Below are 16,233 nucleotides of genomic sequence, written 5' to 3' on the forward strand. Positions count from 1 at the left end.
GTTCCCCGAGGACCCGAACAGTCGATTCCGGGAGAGAGTGCGCGGGGCCATGAACAGTGGCCCCCGAGCACTCTGTTCCCCGAGGATCCAAGAAGTCCTTCGTCGGTGGGCCCCACAGAGGTCCAGTGATGAGGTGTCGCCCAGTGAAAGGCCCGATGCCGCATTTAAGAGCGCGCGTGGCCTGTCACCTCCAACTGTTCCCGCCACGCTCAGTGTTAGTCCCTGCCATATTTTGGCAGAAGGGCGTGGGGACATCAAATGCACGGGTCTCATCCCGAGTCATCCGGCGTGCCTCGGGATAGCGTCGCGAGGCCCGATGCGCCCCGCCTGCCGCCCTGCTGTGGCAGGCGTACAAGACCGAACGGGCACGTCGGGCCGCTCTACGGCTTCCCGGTGGCCCTCTCCACGGCGCCAGTTGCCAGCGCCATCATGACGACCGAAGACAGGGCGGGTGCGCGTTTTCAACCCCTCGTCACTTCGCGCAACATCCCATAATGATCACTTTTCCATTTATGGTGCCTTGTAACTCGTGCCCTCCCTTTCAGGTTACGCTACCGCCGGCGGGTATTTAAGAGAGCCAGCGGACACGGACAAAGACAAGCGGAAATCGAGGGTTGGAAGCTGAAGGAACCCAGAACTGGTCAACTGAGATTGGTTTTGGGAGAAGACAGAAGAACCTCTTCGTACAACCATAGAAGCTGAGACCACCGAAGATCAAGGAGCCCGAAGCTCTAGGATAGACAAATATTCTTGTAACCAACAACATCTCTGAGAGACATTCTCAAAGCATTTATAGCATCCACACAGGAGTAGGGTATTACGCCCCCGTGCGGCCCGAACCTGTCAAAACCCCCAGTGCATTTACTTCATTCCGCACTCGATCATTCCACCCCACCTGCCATCGCATTTACACCCATTTATTTCACTCGCAAAACAGATTCAGAATCATCCCCCGGCCGAATCTCAAAAAGGGGTCCCTCCGGATCTCTGCGATAGGAGCTAACCCTCCGACAGACTCCCACCAATTGCACGTGTGCATATTTTGTGTGAAAAACAGGTGGGTGCAAATAAAACAATTTTGTGTTCATAAAAATATCAAATTTTAAGTGATGCTAATTTGAAACCGGAAGTCATCAACTTTTTTATACTAGTGACTGCATTTGCGCTAGTATCAAAGTTGAGCAAGAAGTTGTGGTTGGTCTTTTCTCTCATAATGGTATGCCTTGCATCCAAATTTATCCTCACTCATAGTGCAAGAGACGTTTCACTCTATAGTGAAGAGGCGAAGAGTGTGGGCGAAGCTTGCTTAGACCAAATTAAGGAGAGTCTTGGCTCTTCTTTTTGAACAAATTCTACATGAAGCATTTACAAATTACCATTTACATACTAAACTAAATCACTAAACAAGTTTCTTCAAGCTCCACCATTAGAAGACAAGGTCTACCATTACGATTTTGATGGATCCTCAATTTTGGTGTCTGGGAAGACAACAAGTGTTATGGCATGAAATACCACTACAATAGATTAGCTCCCGAGCGCCATTGCACAAACACCTAGGAGCTAAAAAAGGGAGAGTAACAAGCCTTTTTTGTGTGGATTGAGTCTGCCCCTTTCTTTACTGGATTGGGGGTTTTATACCCCACTGCTAGGTTAATTATTAAACTAGCCCTGACTTAGATAGTTGATCAGGGGGCAACCAAGGGCAATCACTCACAATCCCCTTTTATTTACATTTTTGCCCCAATGCTCTATCCCTAGGCTATAAAACAAGGTAGCGTGCATGACGAGGTGATCGGGTTGGTTGTCATTGTGGCCTGACCATAGTCACCGGGAATGTGGAACCATGTCATGTTCCTCATCTCGAGAACACCGTACCTGTTCCGGGAACATGGAAACAATGTGATCTCTGCCTTGTCAAAATCTTTCGCAAGTAGCGTACTGTGTTCCTCGTTCTCGTTTCTTGACCCCATCGAGCCGGGAATTGCGTGACTATGGGCTAGACAGCGCCTAGGAATCCAGCTCCTATCTTTGGGACCTTGAAAACTGGGGAGACCCTTCTCGGACAGTGTGTTCGCCCTCCATGGATTATCCAGGTCTACTTGATGCTACCCTCGCCGGTTTGCCTTTGCCCTTCCTAGTGAAAGTGCATCTAGCCCCTATGTGTGGTTTTGGTAATTAATGATAATACCTATGGACTAACAATGATGTTGAGTTTGTTAGTAGGTTGTTCCATAGGTGATGCATAGATGAGAGATATGCATGAGCTCTAGATAAATAGGGAGATTGAAAATGCATCAAGATGAATGAGCTCTAGGTGATGCTCGTAAATGCCATGAGTTCAAAGAATTGCATCAAACGTCATTGAGATTTTAGTAATGCTCATAAGAAGAAGAAGAAGCTAAATAAGATTAGCAATAAGCTTGAAGGCTAAGTTACTTGTGGAGATCAAATAACTAAAGGCATGACTTGTTAATAGAGTTTTATGGACTAACCCGTGTGCTATGTGTTTAAGAATGAGTGGGATTAGGTTCTATATGAAGATTGACAATATGCATGAAAGCTAATAAGCTACTTGTGTAGATCAAGTAACTTAAGGTATAAATATTGTCATTTAGGTTTTAGGACTAACTTATGTGCTTTGTGCTTAAGAGTGAGTTGGGGTTAGGATCTATAAGAAGGCATAAGTTGAATTGAAATCACATATGCCAAGAGTGAAGAACAAAAGTGGACTCCATATATGAAGAAGTGAATTCTCTGAAGATGTCGAATACAAAATGATTTTCTATGGCAAGACGGTGAAGGGCAAGTAAGACTCGGCTGCGATGGACCATCCGGTGGTGAAGGGCAAGCAAATGGCTTGGCGCCGAAGGACCAAGACGATAGTGAAGAGCGAGTGTTCCTAGTTTGATCCTATGTGTTTTAGGTTATGAATTTAGTTGGGATGTGTAGCCCTCTGAATAAGCTTTCCATAGTCTAAAATCGTCGAAATCGAACTCCGGGATCAAAAGTTATCGCCGTTTTTTGGAGGTCAGCTGTGCTGTACTCGGAGACTCCGGTGAAGACCGGATTCTCCGGTACCTGGAGTGGCGGAGACTCAGGTGTAGGCCAGATACTCTGGTACCTGGAGTGGCTGGAGACTCCGGAAAGTCTCCGGGGCTGTTTTCTGTGTTAAGTGCCGACCGGAGACTCCGGTGTAGGCCGGATACTCCGGTAAAGTCCAGAAAAGAGTATAACGGCTAGTTCTGACACGTTATGTGACCGTTCTGACATCGTTTTTGGAATTGAGACCGGATACTCCGGTGTTCACCGGATACTCCGGGGTAGGTGTGTCAGAACAGTAACGGCTAGTTCTTTGGAGTGGGCTATTTATACCCCGCTCAACCCATCCTTTTGGGGCTGCTGCAAGGGCACGAAAATAACATCCTCTAGAGCCAAAAGAACCTCTCCCACTCCATTCTAGTGTGTGATTTGAGAAGAAAAGTGAGTTGGGTTGAGAGATTGAAAGATTGAATGCAAATGAGCTAAAATCCAATCTTGAGCACTTGAGTTCTTGGCGAGAAGTTCGTCGTTGTGTTTGTTACTCTTGGAGGTGAAGCCTCCTAGGCGGCTAGGCGTCGCCGACGAGCACCTAAGGTTGTGGGTTGCCGCGGAAGTTTGTGAAGGGCTCGATTTCGCCTCCGTAAGGGAAGAAATCAAGAGTGGATCGAGGAAAGCGGTTGAAAGAGACCCGGCTCGTTGGAGCTTCCTCAACGGAGACATAGGATTCACGGTGGTGAATCTGAACTTCGGGAAACAAATCTTGTGCCTCCTCTCTTGTTTCTTTACTTTTGAGTTCTTGTTCAAATCTTTGTGCATATTGCTCGATCTACTTGTTTATGTGTATTTAAGTGTAGGTTCTCCGTGGATCTATTTGGAATCATCTCCGGTAACACACGATGTCACTTGATTTGAGCTAGAACTCTCTACCCATCATTTATATTCAGTTTCGGGCTCCGGAGACTCATAAACAGTAATTTCAGGCATATGAACAGTGTTTTCAGCCTTTTTCAATTTAAGTTTTATTGCATATCTCTCGCTAGATTAGAGTAATTCTTGTCACCTTAGGATTGTAATTTTCACACTTATTTAACGGTGATTGTGCACTAGTTGAGCTTAGCATATTGAGATTTTTCACTTATGAAAACCCGTTAGTTTATATTCCGCTGCAAGTTTAGATCAACGGTAAAAGGGGATGAATTTTGTAAAAATACATATTCACCCCACTCTAGGTGACATCATTGTCCTTTCACCTAGTCAGGCCTTGGAGCCCTCTCATATCCTCCTTCAATGGTGGGGTCGGAGCCTCCGCTAAAGGTAGCCTCGATCGGGCGAAGGTGCCATATTCAGGCCTTGTTCATCCGCGGACTCCCTCCGCTAGGTCAGCAGAACCTCACTTGGCGATGCCTCCTTTTAGGAATAGCTTACCCGAGCATGGTTATACCTCCAGGCATGAAGGCGGCATAGAGAAAAGGTGCTTCCAACCATCCCCCCTTCATTCAGCCTCCACTCGGGAAGGCCTGAGCCATCTCCCCAATAGTTAGAATAACAAGAAGTAAAATATAGAGTGGAAGATTTTTTTATTGTTTTAGAAAAATATAAGTTTACAAAAGTGAATTTGCTTGTCTCGGATGTTTCCATCCTTATTTTTATTAGAATTTTTTGTACTAAGTTAAATAGGATAAGTTGCTTTCCTCTCTATGTCCACTGTCTTATCATACAAATTATTTTTTATATATTAAGTTTGAATACTTGAAAATAACATAGGTAGATTTATATCGAAAAATATTTTCATTATAGTATATATTTGCTATATTTTATTAATATATTACAATAAAAAATAATAGTCAAATTTGTATATTAGAGATCGTGTGATCATGTCGATATTCAAAATCATACTTTTTTCGGATTGAAAATAGTACTCAATTTGTATTGATGCCGAGCCTATCTTTCTTGGACAGATAATAACACTAACACTATTCATGTTGCCCCTATCCCTCAATTTCCATCGTCTCACCTAACTACTCCCTCTAATTTTGAATAATTGATTTTTTTTACTAAAATTTTGTTTGTAAATACTTGATAATTCACACTTTCCAATACATATTGTCTTATACTTTCCCAAAATACCCCTACCATGTTGTCTACATTGTTACCTCGTTACACGTGCGTTAGGTATTACTGAGAGGTACTTTGATCAAGTTTTATTTAGCAAATAATTACGTAGGTATGCGTGTTTAGTTAAAATTGTCAAGTATTTGAAAATGAAGGAAATATGTAATGAGGCCTGGCGGGCCCAAGTCCCGTATCTGGTTCGAACTCAACTGGGCCGGCCACGTTGCATATCTGGTTCGCCGCTGACCAGGAAGGTTCGAGTCAGACCAGTACCACCGCCATATCCGTTCCGTTCCGTTCCTCCTACCACGCTCTCCACCTCCCTCCGCGCCGCCGCCGTGCACGCCTCCATCCAGATCCAGGCGCGTCTCCTCCTTCTCAGGTGGGCGTCCCCGTCCTTCCCCTCGTCCCCACCCCCTCCCCTCTCACAGGGACGCCCTAGCTCGCTTGGCCGGGGCTGTTCCTTGTCTTCTGCAGAATCTCTTCTTTGCTGCGAGCCCTAGGATCGAAAATCTTCTATTTTGTTGCCGATTTGTTGAGTCCGCACTGATTCCGGTAGTTTGTCTTCCAAAACTTTGGGAGGTTCAACTGAGCCCCCTGCTCCCACCTAGATCCGGGATTCGTAAATTTTCGGTCGGATCTAGTTATCTTAAGCGTTCCCGAGCAATAAATTCGGTTTTTTTTTCATCTTTGGTTGCGGAGTCCGTGTTTTGTGGCTGCGGCGAGTTGCTTAGGATTTTGCTGTTTTCGTCGGATAAGGTGGAGGATTTCTAGCGCGAATTTCAGTTTTATCACCTCAGTAATTAGGGACAACTGTAGCTTGAAATTACATGGCTTAGTAAAAGGGGGCTACCACTGAGCCCCCAGCCCATGGTTTGATGTATGCTAACATCGATAATTGCATAGATTACTGTTCACAAAGTAATTTCTCTCCGGTGGCTCTCATGATAACTGAGCAGCATAAGTTTGGTTTGTATACTTGCTGCTACCCGCCATATCAAGATGCCACTTGTGACGCGAGATGCTACAACTGCTGCGATATTCTGCACTGCCATCAAACTGTGCTGGGGTAGAGCGGGGAGAATTTTCTAGATAGTGCCTACTATTTAGAGGGTTCTGATAGAGTTGTTTGTACGCTATGTGCATTTTATATCTCAACTATAGTGTTCATACTATTATGTGTACTCTTGCTTTATTTATTTAGCATTTGAATGGACTGATGGAGGGTGTTCTTGTGTTCAGGAGATATGCCTCGCTACGATGATCGTTATGGAAACACACGCTTGTATGTTGGTAGACTGTCCTCCCGCACTCGTTCCCGTGACCTAGAATACCTTTTCAGCAAATACGGAAGGTAAGAACAACACTACGTGCATTAAGAGTTCTGTAAAAGTTTTCTCAAGTAAAAGAATTTTGCAATGCTTTGAATAGTCTTTCATGAGTTCAGAATATGCTATGCCTTGTGATGAGAGTCAAACACCAGTTTTGTGCTACAACTTATCATGAGCAGTTGGCATTATAGCAACATAGCGTGGTTAAATTTTGTGCTACACATCAGGGCATCACTTCTTAAAGTGTAACTTGTCAAGCCTTCTGACCTGTTGTGGGGATGCAGGTCTTTACGTAGTATGTAGCTTACACTAATGAACGAGGAGTTCTTCCTATCCTTGTTCATAATAGGTGGTCTATAGCAGGTGTTGGGTTCAGTGGTACTATGAATCTTTCCGAGCTACTTGTGGATGAGTCTCGCCAAGCCATTCTGCTTGGCATTTTATGTTATTTCATTAAGCATAATGTAGAAGTTTGACCCCCAGGCCCTGTGTGTTTAACTTGAATGGTCTTGTTGAAGGTTTTTCGGTTTTTTACTCAACTCGGGAGGTCTGTGGTGGAGGGGTTCCTTTGGTGGAATTGGTGGCCATTGTTCCAAAGTTTGTGGAGGACTTTGGTGAAGGGTGCCCTTGGTGTAATGTTGTTGACTGTTTTAGTGGAAGTTGCTAGCTGGTGATGCATTTGAGTACTTGACTCACTATTTGTGGCAACCATTTGCGCAGAATACGAGAAGTGGAGTTGAAGCGCGACTATGCGTTTATTGTATGTGAATTTACTACCCTCAGTTTAATTCTGCAAAAATTCACATTTATTTTTTGCATACTTGTTGCTGTATGGAAAATCAGTTTTTTCACATTTTTGGCATATTTTATTTTGCCTCTTCTTGCAAATTACCTAACAGGAATTCAGTGATCCTCGTGATGCTGATGACGCGCAATACAACCTAGATGGCAGGGAGGTTGACGGGAGCCGCATTATTGTTGAGTTTGCTAAAGGGGTAAGATGCCATTTTGGTTATACCATTTCTGAGTGTACTGATTATTTTTGTTTTCCTCTTTTTTAAGCTACAGCTTAAATGAGCATATGTATTTTGGTATTGCACTTGCTTATGATCTTACAAACAACTTGTGCTTGCAGGTTCCACGTGGTTCAGGTGGCTCACGTGAATATATGGGAAGGGGGCCTCCGCCAGGAACAGGCCGTTGTTTTAACTGTGGAATTGATGGTCACTGGGCAAGAGACTGCAAGGCTGGTGACTGGAAGAACAAATGTTACCGCTGTGGAGAAAGGGGTCATATCGAAAGAAACTGCCAGAACAGTCCAAGGAGTCTCAGGTGTTGATTTATTACGGTCTTCAGCTCCATTCCAGTGCTATATGCCATTGTATTACTGTATTTTTCCTTGAGTGGTTTTACTTAAAAACGCTCTTGATATTATTTTTGCCAGGCGTGAGAGAAGTTATTCAAGGTCCCCAACTCCACGCCGTGGACGGGGCCGTAGTCGGAGCTACAGCCGAAGCCGGAGCTACAGGTATGCTGAATAAGTCCTGCAGTGGGTTATTTCTCTCGTGCTGTTTGTTTGTGTTACTAATTTGTTATTGTTTTATCTAGTAGTCCTGCTTGTTTTAACTATCTTTTTTCTTATAATCAGCCGATCTAGATCCAGATCCCTGTCTGGGTCTCCCAGGGGTGGACGCCGTGCCCATGATGAGAAGAGATCAAGGAGTCTTAGCTACAGCAGGAGCCCCAGGCGATCCGTCTCGCCACCTGCAAAGGAAAAGGAGCGCAGCCCCACACCTGATGGTAGTAGGAGCCCAATGAGTCCCAGCCCCCAGGATCGGGTGAGCCCACCACCAAAGGACAATGGTGAGCGCAATGGCTCAGACCGTGGTGACAGCCCTGTGGGGAGGGAGAACAGTCGGAGCCGGAGCCCATCTGATGGCTACCGTAGCCCTGCGGCCAATGGGAGCAGCCCGAGTCCTAAGGGTGATCATAGCCCAAGTCCCAAGGACAATGGCAACAACAATGATGATGATGACCGCCGTGCTTCACCAAGAGGAAGCGAATCCCCCTGAAAACCTCCCATGGCAGTTAGTGACGCTTCATGATGCAATGTGCTGATTTGGCTGTGATGGTTGTATCATCAGTTTAGACATATCAAACTGTTTTATGCACCCTTCTTTCTGTAACGGTGACTATTTTCCTGTGCTTTCGATTTAAACCTGTCAGGATTTATTGCCCTTGGGCTATGCTTGATGTGTTTAGGATATAACTGAACTAAGTAGCCTGCAATCTGAATAAGTGAGTAGTCGCATGGTTTGTGGCTTGTCGACGCTCAGTCTGATAACTGTGGTTAAGTGCTGCATGCATGCGTCACTATTGTCAGAATGTACTCCCAGATACTGACTGAGAAGAAAGGTGCACGGGTGGTTAGAGTTGCTGCACAAAGATTTTCTGCTCTCGGGCGTAATCGTTGGCATAGTCTTGTCCTTGCTACTTTGCCAGTTTCAGTTTTATAGGCGCCAGCAAGTTACGGCAGTGGTTACTCTTTGCAATTGGCATGACATGGCACGGCACGACAGCAAGAGCTGCAGAGCGTCGAGACCCTGATCGTCGTGGATGATGAAGTTCTTGTCACATGATCGTTGTTACGCAAGGTTTCAGCTTTGATTTTCTGAATCCTTATGTACCTTTGGGCTTGAAATAACTAAAATGTTTCGGACTTCACTGTATAACATCCTTGGAATGTCTAAAAATAACTAAAATGCTCCTGCTCCATGGACACAAGCTTGGCCGCAGTCATCGTGGACTCATTCCATCTAGGGATAACAATTGAGTGTGGTGGGTACGGATAGTGCTCTTCTATATCTGTATCTATTAGTTTTTAGCTCGCCTACGAGTGAAGAGCGGGGAACAAATCTGTCGTCCACAGGCATACCCGTTTACCTACCATGTAGCAACATCGTTCTGTCAGTGAGGAGAGGGTAGCGAGGCTTGACCGAAGTAGAGGGAGAGAAGGGGGAGGTGAAAGGGTCCTCACTGACGGTGGATGATGAGCGAGGAGGGTAGTGACGATGACCGGAGGTGAAGATGGCAGCAGTGGCTCGGTCTTCACGCGGGTGTCGAGCTCCGACGGTGGGGAGATGACGGCGACCGATGGATGACCTTTGGGACACAATACAGTGCTAGGTTGATGACGACGAGGCAGGGCAGGGTTCAAGAGATGGCGGCTAAAAATTTGCTAAAAAATAATTATTTTTGCCCTAATTGACAATTCTGTAAGGTGACCTAAGACATCTTATATGGATGGTTGTAAATGCACTATACTATATGTGCCTGCATCCATGCATCCACGAGGGCTTTTCCATGTTCTCTACTCCTTCAAGGTCAAGGTACATCCAATCACATACCTGGTGATGATACAACATACTCCCTCTAGTTCAAAATAAACGTCGTTTTAGGTTATGCGCACTCAATTGTTTTAAACTTTGAGTTTGAATACTTAAAAAATAACATAAGTAGATTTATCTTAAAAATATTTTTATAATAATGTACTTTTGATATGTTTTATCAACATGTTAAAACAAAAGGTAATTGTTAAAGTTATATTTTGAAAACTATGCTGTTATCCAAAACAACGCTTATTGTAAACTGATGGAGTATGTTCTAAAGCAAAACATAGTGCGGTCTAGAATTTATATTCCTTGTCGGGTTCTAAATGCAGCTCCTACCTTGCCGGTGCCCAATTCAACGCGTAATAATACTTCAAATGTGGTCTCAGGTAATTAAATGCGTATTTAACAACTACAGATCGGCTCTTGCGCTGGCAGAATCATGCATGGTTTTATCTATCACCTGCACGGTTTGTAGGAGGAATCACAAGCGCGATCTTAGAGACGAGCCTCTAACTATTCAGGTAAGCTAGCTATAATGATATTCACATCATATTTTTATTAATATAGATAAGAGTTAATGTGAGAAGAGAAAAAACCTAATTATCTATAATGTAGCTCAAGATATATGTAAACTTTTTTATACTATATTACATGCTTGAATATATTATTAAAGATGCTCCTATGGATGTCGAGGTGCAGACAAAAGGGAGCGCACAAACTAGATCTATTTGGACGTGTGTGGAGAGATTGATATGTTGGGCCATGGCAAATACGATAGATAATCATACGAAGAGTCTACAAAATCAAATTAGAAGCTGTGCAATTTTTTTTTAAGAATTTCTAGAGTTTCGATCATTCAAGATCTGGACAAACAATGTAAAGTCTAAGCTCAAATTTCACTACACCTGAGATCGTGAAAGTGAACACTTACCTTATCTTACTTAGTTCAATACACGTGCGTTGCAACGGGAGCACAACATTTACAGTAAATAATATAGTTGGTTGGGTGTTCTTGTCCTTGCCGCTCCTGTGGTGCCCACCGATGTGGATATCCTTGCACGACAGCCCAAAGGCGAGCGTGGTGATGGTCCAGACGATGAGGGGGACGCAGTGTTGGTGGGCCAGGGAGACAGGGCGCGGGCCGAACAGGTGAAGAGAATCGAGTATTTATCGAGTAGTATGAGGTGGATAATTTCTGCAAAATTTAGGATTAATCTGCAGGACGTGAAGACATACTACGTGAAGACATACTACGTAAAGGTAGCACTACGTATTTTTTAAGCAGTAAAGATTAATGAAATCTCGCACCACATAACACCACCATTCTATATGCTCGAGATTTGAGAACTCAAAAGGCACTGTCTATGTGTACTTCCAACAAACGACACTTAGCCATTGCTATTTCAACCATGAAAAGAGTTTAGATATATAGTTTTTTAAAATAGACGTATATATTTATAATTTTTAAATTTAAAAAATAAAAAAATCGTCGGCCTCCTACTCAATTGGCAGTACGACTAGTAGTACGAATCGGACCCGGCTCAGAGACTTACTCAATCGGCCCCTTCTATATAAGTAAACGAGCACACGGCCCTTCTCCGCACACCAAACTTGCCCGCGCAGCACACCGGAGCAGAGCAGAGCTCTCCGCAACGACACGCCGGCCAAACCAAGCCCCGCCGCCGAGTTCGCGTCGGCTGAGGCAACATACATGGGGACCTCGGGCCACGCAGTGATCGACATCGACGCCGACGAGGCAGGCGGACAGGCGATGCAGCCTTTCGCTCCTGTCCCGTACGTGCTCAACTTCACCGACCTGTCGTACAGCGTCAAGAAGGGCGGCGGGCTGGGGTGCCTGCCGTCGCGGGCCAGCAACCGCCTCGCGTCCGCGGACGCGCCTCCGTCCGGGTCCAGGCACACCAAGACGCTGCTCGACGGCATATCTGGCGAGGCGCGCGAGGGGGAGCTGTTCGCCGTCATGGGCGCCAGCGGGTCGGGCAAGTCGACGCTGGTGGACGCGCTCGCGGGGCGGATCGCGAGGGAGAGCCTCCGCGGAAGCGTCACGCTCAACGGGGAGCCGCTCCACGGGCGCCGCCTCCGCGCCATCGCCGCCTACGTCATGCAGGACGACCTGCTGTACCCGATGCTCACCGTGCGCGAGACGCTGCTGTTCGCCGCCGAGTTCCGCCTCCCGCGCGCGCTCTCCCCCGACAAGAAGCGCGCCCGCGTCGACGTGCTCATCGACCAGCTCGGCCTCTCCCGCGCCGCGGACACCATCATCGGCGACGAGGGCCACCGCGGGGTGTCGGGAGGCGAGCGCCGGCGGGTGTCGATCGGCACGGACATAATACACGACCCGATCCTGCTGTTCTTGGACGAGCCCACCTCGGGGCTGGATTCGGCGAGCGCCTTCATGGTGGTGCAGGTGCTCCGCCGGATCGCGCAGAGCGGCAGCGTCGTCATCATGACCATCCACCAGCCCAGCGCCCGCATCCTCGGCATCCTCGACCGCCTCCTGCTCCTCTCGCGTGGCCGCACTGTCTACGCAGGCACGCCAGCCGGCCTCAAGCCCTTCTTCGCAGAGTTTGGCGCGGCCATCCCGGACAACGAGAACCCCGCCGAGTTCGCGCTCGACACCATCCGAGAGTTCGAGCGCCAGCCCGACGGCGGCGCCGCGCTCGTCGACTTCAACGCCAAGTGGCAGCAGGCCAAAGTCGACAAGGACAACAAGCTCTTGAGCACGATGCCCCTGGAGTTCGCGATCGCCCAGAGCGTGTCCTGCGGGAAGCTGGTCGCCGGGAGCGGGACGGTGAGCGGGTCGGTTCCGACGTTCGCGAACCCGCCGTGGACGGAGGTGTGGGTGCTTATGAAACGGTCCTTCACCAACACGGGGCGCATGCCAGAGCTCTTTGCCATGCGGCTGGGAACGATCATGGTAACTGGGTTCATCCTGGCGACCATCTTCTGGCGCCTCGACGACACGCCCAAGGGCGTCCAGGAGCGGCTGGGCTTCTTCGCCATGGGCATGTCGACCATGTTCTACGTGTGCGCCGACGCGCTGCCGGTGTTCGTGCAGGAGCGCCACATCTACCTGCGCGAGACGGCGCACAACGCCTACCGCCGCATCTCCTACGTGCTCGCCAACGCCGTCGTCGCGTTCCCGCCGCTCGTGCTCCTGTCGCTCGCCTTCGCGGCCACCACCTTCTTCGCCGTGGGCCTCGCCGGCGGCGGCGCCTCGTTCATGTTCTTCGTGCTCATTGTACTGGCCTCCTTCTGGGCGGGCAGCGGCTTCGTCACCTTCCTCTCCGCCGTGGTGCCGCACGTCATGCTGGGCTACACGGTGGTCGTCGCCATCTTAGCGTACTTCCTCCTGTTCTCCGGCTTCTTCATCACTCGGGACCGCATACCGGACTACTGGCTGTGGTTCCATTACCTGTCCCTGGTGAAGTACCCGTACCAAGCAGTTCTTCAGAACGAGTTTGTTGGTGCATCGCGGTGCTTCTCGCGAGGGGTCCAGATGTTCGACGGCAGCCCGATAGGGCGCATGCCAGAGGCCGTCAAACTGAAGGTGCTCGACGCCATCAGCGCCACGCTGGGCACCAACATCACGGCCAACACTTGCGTCGCCACCGGCGCCGACGTGCTGGCGCAGCAGGCCGTGACGGATATAGGAAAGTGGAAGTGCCTGCTGGTGACCGTGGCATGGGGCTTCGTGTTCAGGGCCTTGTTCTATGTTGTGTTGCTCATCGGCAGCAAGAACAAGAGGAGGTGATGAACTAAAAGAAAGAGGAGGCATTGGAGTTTCGATTTGCCACTAGAACAATGTTGTTGTTTAACTTTTCTCGTTCAGCAGGATTTCTTCCAAGTCATATGATCTATATATGTACTACTGTAGATACGTCCATGTACGGCTTGGGTGTACAATACTACAAATCTACAATGTACAGTTTCAACAAGGCTCATATGAATTTTATTTTATTTTTTATTTTTTTTAAGCAAGGTGGCAGGTGCTCTGCTGATTCATTTAAGCAGGGAAAGAGTTTAGGAATGAAACGACAAGCAGTTCACCGAAAAAACAAAGGCAGCTCGAAGCTGGCTACTTGCAGAAACTAACACGAAAAAAGGGAAAAAGCTAACGGGAGAAAAGGCCGGCAACCCAAAGTTGAACGTGGAGTAAAAAACTTTAGATCCCCAATGCGTTGATTGTTGATATCCTCCTTTTTGCTTTGTGCGCCATCTTCACGTAGTCTTCTTCGCATCCTTCGAACAAAGATCGCTTTCGTTTTTTCTATATGTTCCACCACGCATATAAGATTGTGCTCGTCCCTGACGCGGCCCTGACGCGGTGGCCCTATGTAACCATTCTGTGAGAGAGCCATAGAACTCGGCCACCTCAACATTACTAGCAAAATGGAGCCATAGCAGCACCTGCGAAGTGACCAGTTTGGCATAGAGACAGTGAATGAGAAGATGATCCACCGTTTTCTGACTGTTGATGACACGGAGCACAAACAACTCTGTTATCCATACCTCTCAAATCCAAATTGTCAGCCGTAAGCAGTTTGCCGTGCACCGCACCTTCGGTTCAGCGTTCGCCTTCGAGAAGAACGTGTCTTGGAAGGGTAGTCTTGCGCTATGAACTATATCTCATATGCGGACTTCACCGTGTAGGTACCGGTGACTGTCCATCTCCAAGTGGTCGTATCTTACTGGTCCGGCAGCAAGACGACCCCCAATAGCAATATCCAAACCACCACGAACTCCTGCAGTTGCAGTATTGTTAGAGTATTGAGTAAGGGAGCATCCTGGCTAACGAGCTCCACGAGGGATATGGCAACCAGCGGGGGATATTTTCTGAACTCTGGCTCATCGTGTGACCAGCGCGAGGCTTATGTGACTAGCTTCCTTGCGATATAATGTGATTTCGCGACCAGCAAGGCGAGGCTTGTGTGACCAGCTTCCTTGCGATATAATGTGATCCCGCGACCAGCAAAGCGAGGCTTGCGTGACCAGCTTCCTTGCGATATAATGTGATCCCGCGACCAGCCCTTGCTGGTCGCGGGACGCTCATACATAACTTGTCTAATCACATTTATTGATATCTATTCAAGTATTTTCCTTCCTGAGACACATCCTCCAGTGAACAAAGTCGTAATCGGCGTAGATGGGCAGTGTTCCGTCTCGTAGCATTATTGCCATCTATGATAACGGAGAAGTGCGCAGCAGAGGTTGGGGGCATGACGATAGAGGGGTCGCGACGGGCGGACGAAGATCTGAGCGAAGGCAGGAAAAACTGACGATACATGGATTACTCATTTTTTAAATAGGAGATTGGAGAAATTACAGCGGCCATCCTTGCTGCCCAACCGCTAGTCACCGCGGAGAAAGCTTCTCGAGGGACGGGCATCCTCTGTAGATTTTTTATATTTCAAAAATAAAAAATTGGAAAAATAAAGGTCGTTGAAAAAACTTGAGCCCCTTTTTTAAAAATAAAAAATATTACGTCATATTATCTAAAAATTCAAAACATTTTTAAAAAAATTAGTGATATAGAGGATACTTAAGACATAGATTTTTAAAAAATTAGAAAAAATATATAATTTGTACAATAAAAAAATAAATTTTATTGTACATAGTCTTTCAAACTAATTCTACAATTATTTCAAACATATGTCTATTTTTATAATTTTTATTTTCGAAATATAAAAATAAAAAGCTCCAGCTCGTAGAAAGGTCAACAAAGTCAGAGCAGGCCCAACTCGGCGAGTCACTCTAAACGGGCCGATTAGGTGGGTCCATCTGGGCCGCCTCAAATTAAGATTTCTATTTCTTTACACGCGTCGGCACGTCGTCAATCACACGTAAATATCTGTGTCCATTCGCTGGTTCTCCCCGTGTGCGAGAACTCCAGCTTTTAACTGCACATCAGATTTTAAAATCATATACTATATAATAAAATGATTTAAACTACTATGTTAATTTAAAATATAAATAAGATGATTTATTTAAATATTTGTAATATATTTATAGCTTCAACTTTATAAATTTTTAAAGCTAGACGTATCTAACTCTAATAATTTTTTAAAATAAAGATCTGTCAAACCGATCCATTCACTACGCTGTGGGACCGCCGGTGGACTTGGTTGGGTTGCTTCGTCGCGTTGCTTTCCTCCTCCTCCTCCCTCCTCTCCGCGTGGTCCACTGCCTCAAAAAGAAAGACGTGTGGTCCGGGCCCGCACGTCAGCGACGTTGCGCCGAGGGTCGAAGCCTATCCGTCCACTCGCCCCGCGAATAACCCGTCCTGGGCCCGCATGTCAGTCAGATTCGCCGCACGCGTCATTAGTTGCCTTCGGCCCTTC

At 47.0% G+C, this 16,233-nt stretch overlaps 2 protein-coding genes across 2 annotated transcripts; both read left to right on the top strand.

The window, feature by feature from the left end:
* The first annotated feature begins 5,379 nt into the window (after positions 1-5,379).
* On the top strand, positions 5,380-8,817 carry LOC133884453 (serine/arginine-rich splicing factor RS2Z33-like). The gene is made up of 7 exons (XM_062323877.1): positions 5,380-5,533; positions 6,394-6,505; positions 7,203-7,242; positions 7,382-7,477; positions 7,618-7,814; positions 7,927-8,010; positions 8,131-8,817. The coding sequence occupies exons 2-7, from the start codon at positions 6,399-6,401 to the stop codon at positions 8,552-8,554; spliced, it is 948 nt and encodes a 315-aa protein (XP_062179861.1). The 5' UTR covers positions 5,380-5,533; positions 6,394-6,398; the 3' UTR covers positions 8,555-8,817.
* Positions 8,818-11,497: 2,680 nt separating this feature from the next.
* LOC133884452 (ABC transporter G family member 16-like) lies at positions 11,498-13,743 on the top strand. The gene has a single exon (XM_062323876.1). The coding sequence runs from the start codon at positions 11,586-11,588 to the stop codon at positions 13,644-13,646; it is 2,061 nt and encodes a 686-aa protein (XP_062179860.1). The 5' UTR covers positions 11,498-11,585; the 3' UTR covers positions 13,647-13,743.
* The last annotated feature ends 2,490 nt before the right edge of the window (positions 13,744-16,233 follow it).

The sequence above is a fragment of the Phragmites australis genome, chromosome 11, assembly GCF_958298935.1.
Source record: "Phragmites australis chromosome 11, lpPhrAust1.1, whole genome shotgun sequence".
NCBI classification, from domain to species: Eukaryota; Viridiplantae; Streptophyta; class Magnoliopsida; order Poales; family Poaceae; genus Phragmites; species Phragmites australis.